This window comes from Podarcis erhardii, assembly GCF_964252035.2.
Source record: "Podarcis erhardii genome assembly, chromosome: 7".
Classification (NCBI taxonomy): domain Eukaryota; kingdom Metazoa; phylum Chordata; class Lepidosauria; order Squamata; family Lacertidae; genus Podarcis; species Podarcis erhardii.
In genome coordinates this window covers 7,486,251-7,506,026 of record NC_138511.1, presented here as the reverse complement: position 1 = coordinate 7,506,026, position 19,776 = coordinate 7,486,251, and the positions used below count along the sequence as shown (strand labels likewise).

At 48.3% G+C, this 19,776-nt stretch overlaps 1 protein-coding gene across 1 annotated transcript in view; it reads right to left on the bottom strand.

Moving 5' to 3' along the window:
* RASSF2 (Ras association domain family member 2) overlaps positions 1–19,776 on the bottom strand; it is a 59,463-nt gene that overhangs the window by 13,880 nt on the left and 25,807 nt on the right. Inside the window, exons 6-10 of the mRNA XM_081868593.1 lie at positions 12,220–12,380; positions 9,849–9,950; positions 9,227–9,278; positions 7,853–7,974; positions 6,397–6,494 (exon numbers count right to left, since the gene is read on the bottom strand). Of these exons, the coding sequence (XP_081724719.1) occupies positions 6,397–6,494; positions 7,853–7,974; positions 9,227–9,278; positions 9,849–9,950; positions 12,220–12,380 (535 nt within the window). The remainder of the gene's footprint in view (positions 1–6,396; positions 6,495–7,852; positions 7,975–9,226; positions 9,279–9,848; positions 9,951–12,219; positions 12,381–19,776) is intronic.

Here is a 19,776-nt window from a genome sequence, read left to right as displayed (position 1 = left end):
CTCATTCAAAGAAGCAACTCCCCTCCAGCCTGAAATGGTACATTCCAGGAAAATCACCGCCACTGGGTTCTACTTTGGATCTGAACTAGGCCCTAGGAGCAATTTTTTGGCACAACTTTTCTTTTTTGTCTGGTAGTGGGGAGAGGAACTTTTCTTCCTAGCCAATCATTTCATTTGTAAAAGCCGAACTATATAATAATAATAATAATAATTTATTATTTGTACCCCGCCCATCTGGCTGGGTGGCTTCCAACAAAGATTAAAAATACATTAAAATGTCACACATTAAAAACTTCCCTGAACGGGGCTGCCTTCAGATGTCTTCTAAATGTCAGGTAGTTGTTTATCTCTTTGACATCTGATGGGAGAGCGTTCCACAGGGAGGCGCCACTACCGAGAAGGCCCTCTGCCTGGTTCCCTGTAGCTTTGCTTCTCACAATGAGGGAACTGCCAGAAGGCCCTCGGTGCTGGACCTCAGTGTCCGGGCAGAACGATGGGGGTGGAGACGCTCCTTCAGGTATACATTTTGGGCAGAGTAAGAGATTATTAAGGTGACACGACAGCTATCTTCGAATATTTGGGGGGATTATCACATAGATGATGGAGCAAAATTTATTTCCTCCAGAGAGCAGTACTCAAGTCAATGGGTTCAACCTACAATAATTTCAACTATGCATTAGGAAGACTTTTCTGACGAGGCAAGGCTGTCTTGGATGGTGGCAGTGGACGGCCCTCATCGACTAAATGGCTTCCAAGGTTAACCTTCCAATGCTATGAAGATTCTCTGAACAAATTTCTGTGCTCTGGGATAGAAGCCGCACCTCCAAGATCAGAGCCAGCCGTATGGGCTCCTTGGAGCAGAGGGAGGATGGTCGTAAGCAGCGACTTGTGACAAAACCCTCCCTTCTTCAGGAGACTGGGTGTGGTTGCATAGAGCAGTGGTTTTCAACCAGTGTGCCTTGCCACCCTGGGGTGCCTTGAATGATGGGCAACACTGGCCTCTGTCCCTCTTTCCTTCCCTCCCTCTTCTGATGCCCTCTCACATCTCTGCCTCCCAAAGGCTTGCACAGCTGTTTGTTGCAGCAGCCCTGGCTACAAGCTCTCCAGGCGAATGGTGCCTCTGGGGCTGGCCAGGGGGTGCTTCCCAGGCCCCAGTGGGGGGGGGGGGCAACTCAGAGACCATAGGTGGTGGTAGCAGCTGCCTGAAGGACTCCCAAGGAGAGGGGAGGAGGAGGCTGAGGGAATACTCCACAAGGGGAAGTGTTCGAAAAAGGGTGAGATGCTGCCAGCTCGGCAGGCAAGGGGGTGACACAACTGGGTTCCTGAGCCCCACAGGGCTGCCACAGAAAGAATGCAGTTGCAGGGCTGTCTTAAGCGGCATCAGGGTCAAAGATCTGCCCAGCCCCCAGCCCCCAGGTTGCTCAGTCCCAGGCGCGCAGGAGGGCGGAGCCGGCCGGTTGCCTCAGCGTCTTGCTGGCTCGGTTGCCCCTGAACTCACGGCGCAGAGCAGCCCTCAGCAGAAGAGCCCACCGCAGTGCTCCAACCGATGGGCGGGCTCTTTCCCGTACTCAACTCTTGGGCCCTGGACTCTCGGCCTGGCGCCCCTGAAATCCCAGTGCCCGGGTGCCCTGCAACCCCTAGTGCCTATGGGTAAGACGGCCCTGTAAGGGAGCCATGGACCCAAAAAGGTTGAAATCCTCTGGCATAGATCATTGGACACAGTAGAGAAATCTGCCCAATAAGACCCCAGAAAAGAACCAGACCTGATTAGTGCATAGAATCTCAGAATTGTACAGCTGGAAGGGACTCAAAGGGGTCATCTAGTCCAACCCCCTGCAAAGCAGGAACCAAAGCCATAGAGTCCCTGACCGATGGCCATCCAACCTCTGCTTAAAAACCTCTACCATCTGCTGAGGGGGGTTGTCCCACTGTCGAACAGCCAGTGGCGTAGCGTGGGGGGTGCAGGGGGGGCCAGCCGCACCATCGGGGGGGGGCGTGCTCACACTCGCAGCTCTCTGCCCCCTGCTAAAATCCACGGGTTAGGGGGCGCAAATTACTTGCCTTGCCCCGGGTGCTGACAACCCATGCTACGCCACTGCGAACAGCTCCTACTGTCAGGAAGTTGTAAAGAACACATGTAAAACAAACAGCAGTTCATCCACTTTTTAGCCCAAAACTTAGCATTTATATCTGCATTCTAAGATGTCAAAGCGCACCACATACATAACCTCTGCAATCCTTACAACAGCTCTGAAAAATAGACCTGTATTATCTCCCCTCCATTCTACAAAAGGGGCATCGAGGCAGAGAAAGGGGTTTGTGTATGAGCACCTAATGAATTCACAGTAGAGGTAAGACTTGAACTCGGGCCCTCTCAGTTCACAGCTTTCAGAGACTACGTTATGCTGTCCTTCCTGTCAAGAGTACATTTCTATTATTGCTAAATATCACACAGGTAAGTCCAGTTGCAATGGGAGGTGTGTCGCCCATCAGCCAGCCCTGTGCCAAAATGACGGCACTTTGCTGGGCGGCCCTTGTTTACATGACGAAGTTTATTACGCCAGGATATACATGGATTTGGGACCTAGAGGGTCATTTAGTCCAACCCCCTGTGGTGCAATTCCTTCAGGATCGCCCTTAAAACACAAGATGGTTGGCAACTCTCTGCTGGCCCATTGCTCAGGTACGGCTTCCGTAAGCCTGCGAAGGTGTGTCTACTTCAGGCACTAGGTCCTAGCTCAGGAATGCACATTTTACCACTGGTTAGTTGCAAATTCTTGCATGGTCAGGACTCTATGGAGATTACGCACGACACAAGCCAGTTCAGTTGCCCACTGTCAAGAGATGCACATCCCTGTTTGTGAGAGACCGAACCCTTAGCCAGAGCAATGCAAGTCAGCTTTTGCAATCCTGAGCTCCACTTGCTTAGATCCCAAGAGTTCTTAAAATAACCCTCCCAAAAAACAGACTTGCCCTTTTTAAAAAGGTGACCCACCCTTTAGTTTCCGCCAGAGACTGAAACCATGAACAAGAATGGAATGAAATGTACATTTGGACTAAAGAGTGTACAGCAGTCGTTCCCAAAGTGGTTGGTTCCACCCCCCAGTGGGGTTACTAGTGGGGGGGGAGATGCTAAGAGGCAAGGAGGTGTCTAGAGGTGTAAATGGCTGATAATAATTATTTTATTATTTTTACCCCATTGAAGAGCGAGTATCACTGGATCAAGTTCATCACTTCTGATGAATCAATTAAACTAAATACTTTTAACTGGGTTATGGGTAAATGTGCAATTTTTACCGTTTTGAGTTATCTTCTTTAGCAGGTGGCGCAAACTGTTATTCTGGACAATCCTTTTTACAGGGTAGGGGTCATTGGGGTTGAGTTTATGGAACCAAGGGAGAGGTAGCCCCCCCAAAAAGTGGGGGAACCACTGGTGTACAGGGCTGGACCTCATAACTTGACCTATTTAAGAGTTGACCCAATGAAGTACTGTACCATCGATTTCAGTGGGACTCCAAGTACAGTTAAACATGGATCCAGCCCACAGGCTTCAATCATCTTTGCAAATCTGTTTGTGCTGTTCAGAGCTTGTTTCCAAGCGCATCATAAGTAGGCTGTTTTCATGTGCTTGTTCATGTTAGAATCCTTTCCCCCCCCCAAAAAAAATTTATTATTATTATTATTTATATAAATTATTGCTGTTATTTTCCTGTGCATGTAATATTTGGCATATAGATAATAATAATAGAATAATAGAAAAGGCTGGAGCTTAAAAAAATATCCACAATCAATCTAGTGCAATTTAGAAGTGAAAAGTTGTTAAAGGGTTAGCTAGCAAGAAAGAGGGTGATATATCCACGGTGGGTTTACCCAGGAGGAAGTTCCACGAAATTTCGGTGGGGCTTCCTCAGGGAGTGTTAAATATGCTCAGGATTTCAGCCCCAACAAGCAAAAACACACTAGAAAAGAATCCTTTTTGGGGGTGGTATGCAGGGGCTAAGTAGGAAACCTTCTGAATTATTATTTCTTTTCTCAAAAAAGTTCCACTGATGCCACTAAGGGCAGGACTACATATTACACATAAATACATGTTAATAATACCTGCTGGCCACTTATGTTAGTGCAAAGCAGCTCAAGGAGGGAGGAGATCATTTTGGAATGCATTAGTAAGGGGGGGGAGGGGAAACAGGATGCTTAACCCTTTCCTGACCCACCTCAACTAAGACCTGCCTTCAGAGGGTTTCCAGGAGCATTTCTGCAAGTGTAAGAACATGCCTGGAACCCAACAGGGGGCAAACCAGCTCAGGGATGAAAGCTAGAGGCAGAATGCAGTTGGCAGGGAGAGGGTTAAACACCCTTCCCCCTTCTTTGATTCAAACTGCTCCCCCCACAGCTGATTTTTGCCATAATGCCTTATGCAGAGGAATTATTTCCCAGCCATTTTAAACCCACAGGGAGGTGGGAAACGTCCGATGTTCCTTTAAAGCTCAAGAGCTTCTCCTGCAAAACCTCCTGGGCATTTGGCCTCCATATCTGGGAGAGGTTCTTGAAAATGGCACTGTCTACAGTTGCAAGGGGTGGAGGGGAAGGAGAACGAATGCATTTAGGATTTAAGTAGGAGGGCCAACATCTGCAGCAAGGCCCCACACGACTCGCTCTTGGGTCTATTTACGAGTGGATGGGAGAGTAAGCTAGGCATTTTTAAAGCTGATGGAACTTTGCACCATTGCTATATATAGCAAGGCCAACACAGGGTTAACAGCCATCCTTTAAAAAAATGGTTTATCAAAGGGAATTTGCACTGTTGGCCTGCATAGCTGGGCCACCAGCCCATTCAAAGAACTCAGCCAGAGTCTCCGAAAAGTGGTGCTGCCTGGGTCTACAGGGCATTCAAGGGGCCCGAGCCCAGCTGCCCCCACGTTGACACCATACAGGGAAGATAGCTGTGCACTGACTTCCTCAGCCACAGGCAAACCCAAGCCAGTTTTGGGCACTCCTTATCTGGGCCAAGATGAAAACCTGGCCTCCTCTCGCCATCTCAAAGGCCCCACGGAACCAGGAGGAAGAGGGACTCCTGGAAGGGGCATTAGCCAGGCCAATCTGCCATGGGCGACTTTGCTGCCTGAGCAGCAGGGAGAAAGGAGCAGCCAAGGCTGCAATCCAACAGGGTGTGCGCGCAGAGGAGGCTGTGCCTGAATGTTATGGGTGTGTGAGAGCCCAGCTTAAAAACATGGGGGAGAGCAAGAGGAAGAGGCCACAGAAATAGGTGGAGAAAGGGCAGGTAGGACTAAGACTAGGCCCTCCCAGCAGGGGAAGAGAAAATCTGAATATTTTACTTAGAGCTCAGAAATGACCACAAGAGAAAAAAGGGAGGAGACTTCCTCCTCTGGCCCAGACTTGCCACCGCAAAGCCAGAATTTGCTTGGAAGGTTAAAGCGGCGTTTTGGTGGCATGCAAAGAGGATGCCCCCAACAGCAACAGAACCTCAAAATCGCCCGGCTGGAGAGGCAAGAAGGTCCACTGGGTCCAGGCTGGCCAAGAATCAAAGGCTTTGGTGGCTGCCTTGTTTGTCCCCAGCAAGCAGCGTTCAAAAGGTCTCCTGCTGCTCTGCTGAGTTCACCTCCAGGAAAGCTTGGAGGAAAGAAAAGACAGTTGGTCAAGGTGGGTTCTGTGTTCAAGTTCTGCTCCAGAAACGAAGAGCCGCCTTTGCTCATCGCAGCACAAGCAAACAAATCTTCTCCAAGACGTAGCTCTTCTGGGGCCCTGGCAGTGGCAGCAAAGTCCGCCCAAGGGCAAAGGCTTCACATTGTGGCCGGGCCTTCGGAGACCTCTTCTAATCGTTGCTCAATCATTACACGCAGGACAGAATACCTGAAAAATAAGCAGAATACCTGAAAAATAAGCTTAAAAGGAAAAGGGTGTGCACCCCAGACCTTTGTGGTGAGGAGAGAGCAGCTTTCTCCACTGGGGCGCCAGTGCGGTGTAGCGGTTAGAGTGCTGGACTAGGACCTGGGAGACCAGGGTTCGAATCCCCCCTTGGTCACTGCCTCTCAGCCTAACCTACCTTGCAGGGATGTCGTGAGGATAACATGAAGAAGGAGGGAGAAGTGCAGCCTTGAGCTCTTTGGAGGAAATGTGGGATATAAATGTAATAATAAAGAAAATTGGTGCCCTTTAGATGTTTGGGCTGCAACAGGGCAGCTGGGTGGAGATTCTGGGGCTGCTAGGAGTTGTAGTCCAATTTGGTTGGAGGGCACCAGGTTGGCCAAGGCTGCTCTGCATCTTAAGCATCATTTCAAGCAATTCCCACGGAAACATCCCCAGACTGGGCCCTTAAAAATATATTCAGAAAGAACTGTGCCTTGAGGACTGGAATCCAGGGAAGGAAGAGCTTACTTGTGTTTTAGTTTCTTGACTTCACGATCTTCTTCCTCTTTGAGTTTCTGAATGAAGCTTTTCAGGACGGGCATTTCAAACTTGATATATTGAGCAACCTGCCCAGGAAGGGGGGGGGGGGAGGAGGCAAAAAGAAAACAGAAAGGTGATGGAATACGCAACCCCTGCGAGGCAGGCAAAGAGAAGAGCTTGAGAAAGACACATCTCCTGGCTTGAGGCTGGGACCGGCCCTGGTTAGCTACCCATGACTGTGTATTCACAGACCTCAGCACCCTCTTCTAGCGCAAAGGGGAACAGGAGTGCTTTGGGTGAAGCCCAGAAACTTTCTACTTTAATTGTGTGCATTTCTTACGGACAAACGGCAGTCAACGGTTCTCCTGTTTAACACCAGGGCGGGGGGAGAATCAGGATCAGGACTGAGATCTGTGAGGAGGGGAAGTTAACCCTTTTCCTCGTTCCTATTAAAAGAATCACTTTCTATCCACTTGCAACACACTTCCACACTTCTTGTCAGGTTGAATCCTGACAAGACCGTAGTACTGTTTTGGGGGGACAGGAGACGGGCAGGTGTGGAGGACTCCCTGGTCCTGAATGGGGTAACTGTGCCCCTGAAGGACCAGTCATTTTGGACTCGCAACTGTCCATGGAGGCGCAGGTCAATTCTGTGTCCAGGGCAGCTGTCTACCAGCTCCATCTGGTACCCAGGCTGAGACCCTACCTGCCCGTAGAGTGTCTCAAGTGGTGCATACTCTAGTTATCTCTTGCTTGGACTACTGCAACGCGCTCTATGTGGGGCTACCTTTGAAGGTGACCCGGAAACTACAACTAATCCAGAATGCGGCGACTAGACTGGTGACTGGGAGCAGCCGCCAAGACCACATAACACCAGTCTTGAAAGACCTACATTGGCTCCCAGTACGTTTCTGAGCACAATTCAAAGTGTTTGTGCTGAACTTTAAAGCTCTAAATGGCCTCGGTCCAGTATACCTGAAGGAGTTCTTGTTATTAAATATACCAAGAAAAAAGCACACCAGGAACTCTGGCCAATATAAATTTCAGTAGTGGGAGTGATCCCTACTCGCAAATCAATAGTCAATTGTAACAAAAACTAATCCATTCAAAAGTATGTATTCTGACAAGGATTGCAAACTCAAATAGAGATTACAAACTCAAACTCAGAAGGATATGTATAACACAATAATTCGTTACAGAATTTGAGTTTGTAATCTCTATTTGAGTTTGTAATCCTTGTCAGAATACATACTTTTGAATGGATTAGCTTGGGAGTTCTAGCATTAGAGGGAGAAAAACCTGTCAACTTCTACCAGGTCATCACTTCCTCGGCTTTCCCCCAGCCTCAAACGCTGCCCCACAGGGAAGCTGCTCCACCCCCTTGATCATTTCACCTGCCCGTCTCTGAACTGAAATAGGATTCCACCGCAAAGCAGCAACTCACATCGTAGGTGACTTCTTCCACCTGGTCCTTTTCCATCAAGAACACCTTGGAAACTTGTTCACAGGGTCCCTGCAGAATCCGAGCGATCAGTGGGTAATCTGTCACCTTTAACTTCTGCTTTTCTGCATGAAACAGGGAGTGTGGATAAGGCACTGAAGAAGACAACGCAGGGACCCCTAAGTCTACCCTGTTGCCCCAGACACAGAAGGGGGAACAGCAGCAGCGGCAAGCTCAACCAAGCAAGAACTTTCTGAGAAGCATCAAAGAAGGGGTGGGGGCCGTTTTGCAACCCAAGGGCCACATTGACCCATAGTCCATTCCTCTTGGGGCCTTATGTCAAGAGAGGTTGTGGCCAAAGTGTACAAATCGGTGGGCAAGTATTGCAGCTCTCAAGGCAACCTGTGAAAAGGTTTTCCCACCAGCTACTTCACACCGTTTTAAATTACTTTTATCATCCATCTGCAGGAGCGTCACTCGCCATTCCCTGAGTTGGTGAGGCTCGTTTAGCAACAACGAGAAACTGAGCTTTTAGTGTCATTGGCCCAGTCCTGTGGAACGCCCTGCCACTGGAGATTCAGCAGGCACCTTCTGTGCCAGCTTTAAATGCCTGCTGAAAAAAATATCTATTCCACCAGGCCTATGCAGGCAAGTAAGAATACATCACTCCACAATGGTTAATTGATGCCTGCTTTTAACTTTTAAAATATTTTTAACGGTTTTATTGTATGCTTTTAGGTTGTTGTAGTAAACCACTTTGGTATTTTATGATATAGCGGTATACAAATAAATAAAATATTTTTAAGAATCCATTTTAAAACATGTTTTAAATGCACAAAGGCGGGGGGGCTTTGAGGCAGGCGAAGTTAACAGCTGGGGTGGTTTTAACTCATTCCCTTTCCTGCCCCCCCATGCATCATGGCATTACAATTAGGCTGGTGAAAAATTAATGAATATAATTTGGACTATAATTTGGTCTTTTTGTTTTTGTTTTTTATTTTAATTGGAGTATTACGATTGGATATATTAACTGGATGTTTTTTATTGGAAAATCAATAAAAATGATTAAAAAAACCAACAATTAGGCTGGTGACCCATGGCTTAAATCCATAACTGCTTAGCTGCACCACAGCCCTATTGAAACCATCACACAATACACTATGGACAATATAGATACAAAATATGGATTATGAAATAACATGCAGTTGAATATGTTGACAATAAGATCCATGGAGGGGATGGTGGGAAGTCTGGAGATTCAGAAAAATCTCTAAATATGGATATGTAATTGGTATTGTTAGAACTTTATGCTTGTAAAATCAAATAAAAATTGTTATTTTTTAAAAAAGAAACAGCGCACAATAACAGCCTGCTCACCTCCACTGGTGTGAACAATGTACAAGGCGAATTCCTCTGCCGAGTTCTCAATCTGAACACAGAAAAAAGAAAACACAGAAAAGATAAAACACACACACACACACACAAACACACAGATATGGAACAAGGTTTTCAGGTTGACCAAGATAACCAAGGGTCTGGAAACCAAGCCTTATCGGGAACGGTTGATGGAGCTGGGCCAGGGCTGTCTTACCCATAGGCACTAGGGGTGTGGGGCACCCGGTCGCCAGGCTCTCAGGGGCTCCAGGCCGAGAGTCCGGGGCCCGAGAATTGAGTCTGGGGAAGAGCCTGCTTGTCGGTCGGAGCGCCGTGGTGGGCTCTTCTGCTGTGGGCGGCTCTGCATCGCGAGTTTGGGGGCGACTGAGCCAGTAAGACAGTGAGGCGGCCGGCCAGCTCCGCCCTCCCATGCGCCGTATGAAGCTGAGTCGGATGGGAGTTGTGGTCCAAAATAGATGGGAGGTCCCTGAGGCTGGGCAAGGCTAGGGACAGCCACCCTCCTCCGCAAGCCCCACAGAAATGGACCAGAGTTGGACAGGGGCACCACTGGGAGACTTTCCCAGCTCAGATTTGAGCCAGTTCAAAACGTTGCAGCAAAACTTGCCTTGAACTTGTTAAGCAGAAGCTTGAGAACTTGAGGCGTCGTCATGGTGCTGTTGATGCGGACATTTGTGATGGAGCCGTAGGCGGGTGTGAAAACCGATGTCTGTGGAGAGGAGTGGAAAGGCATCAGAAGGCCGGAGGACAGGGTGATCTAGACAAGCGGAAACCCTGGAGGCCCACAGAAGCACAGAGGGATGTGTGAGCCATATATTGGGGGAGAAGGGGGACCTAACGCCATGCCAGATTAGAAACTATGGAAGATCTTATTGAGCTCCTTGTTTTGATTAATTTGTTGCAGTCATTTGCTTTACTAAAAGACTACTGCGCTTGATATTATAGGGATTGCCAGTGTTTCTTGATGTTTAATGCTGCCGTGATTCTTGTGAACCACTCAGAGCTCAACATTTGTTCCTGGAGAAGCAGAATGCAAAGATTAAATCAAAATCGAATCGAGAAAGAGGAGTTGGGGGACATGGTGGAAGGAAAAGAACAATTGCCGGCAAGAGGACTGACTACAGGCATCAAAGAACTATAATCAATTATTCTAAATTCAGACTTCAAACATTATGATATATAAATCCTAGTTAAAATATTATAAAATTGAGTATGAAAAGTATTTTTTCTCTTCATTCTTTTTCTTGTTTCTTTCTTTTATCTTTTCTCTTTCTTCTTTTCTAGTCTGCATTCTAGAAAATTGTGTAGATAAATGTCTTAAAATATGGTTATGTATTGTTTCTATTTCTTTTTTTCTTTTCATTTTTTTTAGTAACATTTAATAAAATGTAATTAAAAAATTTTTTTTTTTTAAAAAAAAAGAACTTCAAAAATTAACTGGGAAATGGTCATACATTCCAGAGCAAATATTATGGAGCTTTTGAATTCTCACATTGCCAGCATTCTGTAGTTTTATACACATTGTATTTTTCAGTGTATAACATGCCCCCGTGTATATTTAAGAAAATGGGGGGAGATTGCCCAGAGTTGTTGAGATGGGGGTGGGGATTGCCCACAGTAGATGAGTTTTTTGAGGGCCAAAATTCACTCACCCGCCAGACCAATGGTGACTATCGCGCACGTCGACGAACCAACCTATCGTCTGCCCGCTCGCCGACAGCAGCCACCCCAATCGCACACCCAATTACTGCAGTAGCAGCCTATCAGCAGCAGCCCTTGCCACGGCCACCAGTCACGCCCAATCACACCTGACAAGCTCCTGCTTGCGCCAGCAACCAATCCCCTGTCCCAACAACGCACTGACCATGTATAAGACGAGCACCAATTCTGGACATTGTTTCAGCAGGAAAATAACCTCGTCTTATATACGGATAAGTATGGTACATGGGCACCAATCTCTGCTCAGGGAATGCCAGAATGTGATGTAGGGCTTAGAGCGTCAGACTAGGACCTGGGAGAGATCAGAATTCGAATCCCCCCTAGTACGAAGCTCACTGTGTGACCTTGGGCCAGTCCTTGCCTCTCAGCCTAACCTACCTCACAAGGTTGTTGTGGGGATTACCGTATTTTTTGCTCCATAAGACACACTTTTTTTCTTCCTAAAAAGTAAGGGGAAATGTCTGTACGTCTTATGGAGTGAATGTGTGATCCCTGGAGCCGAATAGCCCAGGGGTGAAAAGCAGATCATGATTTTTATTTTATTTTTGAAAGAGGGAAGGGGGTGTTGAAAGGAAGCAGCTGATCGGTAAGGGATCGGAAGAGAGATAAGGGATGCTAGTGGAGGCTGCCTGGGAGGGGGGAGGTAAAAGCCCATGGATCCTCAGGATTTTTACATTGGGTCACCCCCAAATTCACCATCATATCACATAGCATGTCCATGGCTACAGCCTGCACCAAAAAAATCATGCACCCACTGTTGCGTGGGGCCGCAATGGTGCAAAAACATGCTTACAAAGCACGGATCCACGTGGATTCTCAGGATTTTTGCATTGGGCTACCCCAAACTCACCGTCAAATCACATGTCTGTGGCCACAGCGATGAACCACAAAAATCATACATCCACTGTTTTGTTCAGAATATTTTTCTTCTTCTTTTCCTCCTTTAAAAACTAGGTGTGTCTTATGGTCAGGTGCGTCTTATGGAGTGAGAAATATGGTGAGGTGGGGGGAGAACCACATATTCTCCCTTGAACCCCTTGGAACAAAATGCCACAAATACATGATAAAGGAAATAATAGAGGCTAGCTTCCATATAAAACAAAAACAAAACAAAACAAAACAAAACAAAACAAAACAAAACAAAAGATGCCTGCCTTAACAATTCACTGCGGGGCACCGAGAGCTACATTCTGCACCTGGCTCCATCCCTAAATCAAGTTGCTCTGGCGCCCTAGGGAGACCCTCCTTGGGAGACTCACTTTGTGGTTGTAGAAATGCCCGTTGATGGAGAAGCGGTGCCTCCTGATCCTCCGCTGCTCACTCGGGGTGCGGAGAGTCCCCCTGCGGCGCATGCCCACATCGCTCCGCGTCCGCATCAGCTGCGGCGCTTCTTCCTGCTGGGCTTTGAGATTGTTGTCATCTGAAACGGAGGAGACAGGAAAGGTGCGTCAAAAGAAGCTGACCTCCCCCAAAGAAATTCCAAACACCTGTATCTGAAGTGATGGACATGAGGCAGGAGTTCATAATGCAGGTGAGCTGCGCACAGGTGAGCTGCAAGCAAGCTGCCGGCCAGCCCTGTGGAGCCTCCTTTTATTGACACAAATATGCAAACCAGGCAGATACATTTGGGGCTGTGACCTTGACACATCTTCCAGTCCCGAGATTGACGGGTGGTACAAAGCTATTTTGGCACCTGTTTCCACCGCATCATTTTCCCCTTGCACAGTGTACGACGAAGGAGACAAAAAGTCTCAGAGACAAAGGTTACAGACAGGGCACCGCAGACTACTGAGACTGCAAAAGGTTAGACAGAGGGAACGATGTTCAGACAGCTGTGGCTTGTCTGTGGGGGGGGTGCCCCGCACCCCAAGGTCACGCGTGCAGGCAGGCTGAGGCTGCCTGCAGGTGGGGAGTGTCCTCCCTCCGGACCCAACAATTATCCCTACATGCATCTTTCACAGTTTTCAAAAAGAAGAGGCCAGGCTCCATCCTCTGAGACAGCCAGCAACACAACCTACAGGCCTACGGGGTCTGGACTGCAGGTAAAGGACCAGGAGGCAGCAATGCTTTTGAATACTAGGTGCTGGAAACTGCAGGAGGTGAGAGGGCTCTTATGGGAAACCGGCAAGCAGGATTGGAGCGTGACGGGCATCTGGTTGGCCACTGAAGAACAGGATGATGGATTAGGTGTGCCTGATCCAGCAGGCTCTTCTTATGCTCTTACATGATCTTCTCCTGGGGTTCCCTCCTTCCCTCTCTGGCATGATAAGGACTCTGTAGGATCAGACCCAAGCTACATGTGCCCAACCAGGTGCTTCTGGGAAGCCCACAAGCAAGATCTTCAGAATCAGGGGACAAATAACTCAGGTCCCCTTGCCTTCGTTTCCCAGCAAGAGAAGCCCATTAGCATGGGGTGTGCTACCAGCTCACATTTTTTTACGGACTCTTCCTACTGCGGGTTACTCAGTTTACAACAAGCAGAACTTGCATGATGCACACAAAGCAGCCCGGTGTTCTACTCACGTGTAAAGGCAATGTGAAAGTGTGCAAAGCTCCATCCTCCTTGCTGCCTTTCACAAGCTGGAGGGCAAACAACTGAAGCACAAAACCTCCTTTATGTGTGGAGCATCTCTTCAAAACAGAGAATTGGGGAATATGAAGAAGTGTTTGCCCTCCAGCTCACAAAGGGTGAAACTCAGTGGGCTTGTCCCTCTCCATGTGTTCCTTTTACACATGAGTAGGACTCCCAAAGAAAGGGACGCAGGTGGTGCTGTGGGTTAAACCACAGAGCCTAGGACTTGCTGATCAGAAGGCCGGCGGTTCGAATCCCCGCGATGGGGCAAACTCCCGTAGCTCGGTCCCAGCTCCTGCCAACCTAGCAGCTTGAAAGCATGTCAAAGTGCAAGTAGATAAATAGGTACCACTCTGGCGGGAAGGTAAATGGCATTTCCATGTGCTGCTCTGGTTCGCCAGAAGCAGCTTAGTCATGCTGGCCACATGACCCGGAAGCTGTACGCCGGCTCCCTCAGCCAATAAAGCGAGATGAGCGCCGCAACCCCAGAGTCGGCCACAACTGGACCCAATGGTCAGGGGTCCCTTTACCTTTAGGACTCCCAAAGAGGATATGGGAAGCTGGTGCTTTTGGTGAAGGCAGACGCTGGAGACATGGAATGCTGCTGTTAAGTTTTAAATGAAGGTGTCTGTGAGGGGTTAGGGTTATGGAAGTTCAGCAGCAAGCAGAGAAAACAAAGGCGGGGCGAAAACTGAAAATTGTTTCCTGGAAATGCTCCGAGATCCAGCTGCGATTCTGCCAGCACAGCCAATGTTCCTAGTTGCTACAGAAGCCAAAAAAGTTCCCCTTCATTAGAGGTTTTCAAAGAATCGTAGAGTTAGAAGGGAGGCCCAGGGATCATCAAGCCCAACCCTGCCGTGAGTTGGAGTGGTGCCACTATCCAGAGATAAACTCCTTGCCAGTGTTTTTACTGTTAGAAGAAGTCAACAATGTGCTATTCACAGACTCCTTTCCTAATCAGTGTGTCTTCGGCTACATTTGTTAACGCTCTCTAACCTTCTAGGTCAGGGTCATTTGGATGACAGCTCCCTAACAATTGTGATCTAAAGTGCATTGCAATTTGGCCTCCTGTCCTGCAAACTCTAGACAGCATCTTAAAAAGCAGAGACATCACCTTGCCGACAAAGGTCCGTCTAGTTAAAGCTATGGTTTTCCCAGTAGTGATGTATGGAAGTGAGCTCTGGACCATAAAGAAGGCTGATCGCCGAATTTTGCATTATGGTGCTGGAGGAGACACTTGAGAGTCCCATGGACTGCAAGAAGATCAAACCTATCAATTCTTAAAGAAATCAGCCCTGAGTGGTCACTGGAAGGACAGATCCTGAAGCCGAGGCTCCAAGACTTTGGCCACCTCATGAGAAGAGAAGACTCCCTGGAAAAGACCCTGATGTTGGGAAAGATGGAGGGCACAAGGAGAAGGGGACAACAGAGGACGAGATGGTGGGACAGTGTTCTCGAAGTTACCAGCATGAGTTTGACCAAACTGCGGGAGGCAGTCGAAGACAGAAGGGCCTGGCGTGCTCTGGTCCATGGGGTCACAAAGAGTCGGACACGACTAAATGACTAAACAACAACAACACCCTGCAAACTCTGAACATTAAGAACATAAGAAGAGCCTGGCTGCTGGATCAGGCCAGTGGAGCCCCCTCTGCTCCAGTATCCTGTTCTCACAGTGGCCCACCAGATGACTCGAGGGGGGGGGGGACCCACAGAGGATCTGAGCACAAGGGAAACTCCCCTCCTGTGATTTCCAGCAACTTTGATCCAGAAGCACTGCTGCCTCCAACTGTAGAAGCAGAGCACAGTTATCATGGCTTATAGCCATCGATCGCCCTCTCCTCCAAAAAACTGCCCAACCCTGTTTTATTAAAGCCATCACTACCTCCTGCAGGAGAGAGTTCCATAGGTTAAGGAAGTATAAATAATAATAATAATAATAATAATTTATTTGTACCCCGCCCATCTGGCTGGGTTTCTCCAGCCACTCTGCGTGCTTCCAACAAAGATTAAAAATACATTAAAATGTCACACATTAAAAACTTCCCTGAACAGGGCTGCCTTCAGATGTCTTCTAAATGTCAGGTAGTTGTTTATCTCTTTGACATCTGGTGGGAGGGCGTTCCACAAGGCAGGTGCCACTACCGAGAAGGCCCTCTGCCTGGTTCCCTGTAGCTTCGCTTCTCATTGTGAGGGAACTGGCAGAAGGCCCTCGGAGCTGGACCTCAGTGTCCGGGCAGAACGATGGGGGTGGAGACGCTCCTTCGGGTATCCTGGACCGAGGCCATTTAGGGTTAGGGCTGAGAAGGGAGGTTTAAAAGGGTGTGAGAGGTGAGTTTAAGTTCTGTTGTGTGAAGGGCTTTATTTTGCAGTGGCTATGAAGGATAATAAGGGGATCATTGACCCCTGAACACCCTGTTTTCCATGCCCGTATACAATCATTAAAATTCTATGACTAGAAAGAATGTAGTCCTGGAAAATAGGGTGTCCAAGGGGTACGTGCTTTCATATGTGGTGGACCTGTAAAAGGGTAAAAGAGTATTGGGAAATAATTTACAATGAATTGAAATTTTTTTTTTAAGCACTTAAAAAAACAACACCAGAGTCCTTTCTGTTGGGGATAATTCAAATGAAAATTTCCAAGAGTGAAAAAAAAAATGGTTATTTATGTATGCCACTTCTGCGGCCTGTGTTTTGTTAGCCCAAAAATGGAAAACGAGTGAGGTCCCAACTAAAAAGAAGGGCAACTCAAACTGATGGAATATGCACAGCTTGTGGACCTAACATACAGAATAAGAGAACAAGACGAACATACGTTTAAAGAAGATTGCGAAATGTTTATTGAATATATGGGGGGAAACTGTACACTTAAAAACGTTGGCAGCATTAAGATAAATTCAACAGTGTAAACAAGTTTGGATGGTTGTAATACTGAATGGTTTTGTTTATATAAAATATGCTGGGATTTATGTTATGCAAAATGAAACATGGAAAGAGAAGAAGGGAAGTTTTTGATATTTTAAGGTTGTTCAAATGAATATTCTAAATATAACGACTAGATGTTGGTGCCACCTGGACTTCTCTTGCCTCGCTGCAATAGTCTAACTCAGGGGTCGGCAAAGTTTTGTGAGGCCGGTCCGGTCCACTCCCCGGCAAACCTCTCGGTGGGCTGGAGCATGCGTGCCCACACATGCACTCAAGCTATTTCTGGCACTCTTACGTACCAGAAGTGCGCCAGAAGTAGTGTATATGCACGTGTATGGCTGCTCCTCCGGGTGAGCACATGCTGTTTCTGGCGCTCTTCCGACCCGGAAGTCGGTCCCCGTGGTGAGAAAAAAAATGGCACCAAGAAAAACAACAACATGGAATCCCCACACCAATTCACGGAACAGCTGTGGGATGGTTCCAGGAAGCTCATGGGCCAGAACCAGCCCATGGGCTTAGGTTGCAAACCTCGGGTCTTGTTCTTGTTGTTGTTTAGTCGTGTCCGACTCTTCGTGACCCCATGGACCAGAGCACGCCAGGCACTCCTGTCTTCCACTGCCTCCCGCAGTTTGGTCAAACTCATGCTGGTAGCTTCAAGAACACTGTCCCACCATCTCATCCTCTGTCGTCCCCTTCTCCTTGTACCCTCCATCTTTCCCAACATCAGGCTCTTCTCCAGGGAGTCTTCTCTTCTCATGAGGTGGCCAAAGTATTGGAGCCTTAGCTTCACGATCTGTCCTTCCAGTGAGCACTCAGGGCTGATTTCCTTCAGAATGGAGAGGTTTGATCTTCTTGCAGTCCATGGGACTCTCAACAACATGGAATCCTCACACCGATTCACAGAACAGCTGTGGGCTGGTTCCAGGAAGCTCATGGGCCGGAACCAGTCCATGGGCTTAGGTTGCCAACCTCTGGTCTAACTGGCTGCATTTACCTTTTCACCTGCTAGAGAAAGGGTGAGAGCTCTAGTTCAAGAGCTTCCTCTGAGCTCCTTGAGATGAGAATGTGATGTGGCAGGGAAAGCAGACCCTTAAGTGTTCCTCTAAGATTCCTGGCGTGGACCCAGAACATAATGAAATCCCTCTTAATCCATTTTTAATGGGCTCCTTAAACTCACATTTCAACTCACCATGTGTCAACCCACCCAAGGCTGCTCCTGTTTCAGATCTGCAACAAGCTGGGTGGCATTAAACAATGAAACAAAAAAATAGAAACACATCTTAAACATGTGACATAAGAAGAGCCTGCAGGATCAGGCCAAAGGGGGTTCCATCTATCGTATTTTTTGCTTCATAAGACACACTTTTTTCTTGCTAAAAGGTAATGGGAAATGTCTGTATGTCTTATGGAGTGAATGCGTGGTCCCTGGAGCCAAATTGCCCAGGGGCAAAAAGCAGATTGTGCTGCCTTTTTTTTTTTTTTAAAGAGGGAAGTGGGTGTTGAAACAAAGCCACTGATCGCTTGCCGATTGGGGAGAGAGATAAGGGACGCTAGAGATAAAGGAGGCTGCCTGGGAGGGGGGAGGTAAAGACAGCAAACTTGCAAAGGAGGGGGGGGACAGGAAGACTAAAGCAATAAGGAGAGAAATTAGAAGAAAAGGAGGAGCAAAAAACTGCTCCAGCTAAGGAAAAGACACTATACTAAGGCAAACAAGAGGGAAGGGAGTGTTGAAAGGAAACAGCTGATCGGTGGGATTGGAAGAGAGATAAGGGACCCTAGCAGAGGCTACCTTGGAGGGGGGAGGTAAAAGCCCATGGATCCTTAGGATTTTTGCATTGGGTCACCCCAAATTCACCATCAGATCACATGTCTGTGGCCACAGTATGAACCACAAAAATCATACATCCACTGTTTCGTTCAGAATATTTTTTGTCTTGTTTTCCTCCTCTAAAAACTAGGTGTGTCTTATGGTCAGGTGCGTCTTATGGGACGAAAAATACGGTAAGTCCAGGATCCTGTCCTTACAGTGGCCGACCAGATGCCCCAATGGGAAACCTGCAAGCAGGATTTGAGCACAAAGAGCTGCGCTCTCCTGTCCCGTGGCTTCCAGCAACTGGTATTCTGTTGCCGTATCCTCCATGAGTTTGCTTAATACTCTTTCAAAGCCATTTAGGTGGGTGACCTCACCGCCTCCTGTGGGAGGGAGTTCCACAGTTTAACAGTCCTCATGCAAGGGCTTCTCAGCAGATATGCCGACATGTGCAGGGTGTGGCCTGCAACCAATTGACTGGCTCCTCCTCTCCTCACTTTAGGACACTGCTCAGTTAAGAGAGAATGGTCAAGAGCACTACTGCCAGTCCGAGTGCCAACTATGGAGGCAAAGAAGAAGCCTTTTGGGTGGGTGTCTCTTTCCCCATCAGCCTCAGAACCCCAGGGCTGACAGCCTCCTCCCCATTGCCAGCAATACAAAGAGGCCAAGAAATGCTCTACAGCTCCCAGGCAGGCCCATGTGTACCTCTGATGTGCTCAACCTCTTGGGTGCCACAACTAACTTCCTGCCACAGCTCTATTCTCTGGGAGGGCTGAGCAACACTCCTTTCATCTGGGCATCCCTTCTAAGCTGTTGCACAGAGGTTTAAACTTCCTCAAACTTGAGCATCGGAAAGTCACACTTAAAAAAATAATAATAATGGCCTGCTGATAAAATTAAGCTTGGACTGGTGCTGGTTTTCATCTCCCAATTATGGACTGCTAGGCTGCACATCAGTTAATCGTGATGGTCTTACTCTGAATGGGTTCCTGAAAACTTGTGCAGATTTTGCAGCAGAGGAAACCGATAATCCTGACAATGCCCTGCTCTTGGCTATGGGGAAGGCAAAAAGAGACAGGCAGTGGACGCCATCGCCCACAAGCATCTTCTCCTGCATCATGGAGTCCAAGGGAATCACTTGTACTCTGGAGTGCTGAAGGCCAGTGGCAAAGCTGCATGCTCCGGCACTGAGGGCGTGCCACACTGCCTGCAGGGGTGGGGCGTGCATCCTGGGGGTGTGGCACGCATCCTGGGGATATGGAGCGCTGCCCGTGGGGGTGTGGTGTGCGTCCCAGGGGGTGGCACGCGGCCCGTGGGCGCATGGCACATCAACTGTGGGGGTGTGGGACGTCGCCCATGGGGGCGTGGTGCCCAGCGCAGTGGGGGGATGCATGGCCCATGTCTGGGGGGACGGCCGTGATGGTACCCCACTCCCCAATGATGCTGGGGGCAGTATGCCCCCCCACCCCCCCACCCCCATTCCTCCACCAGTGCTGAAGACAACTGCTTGTG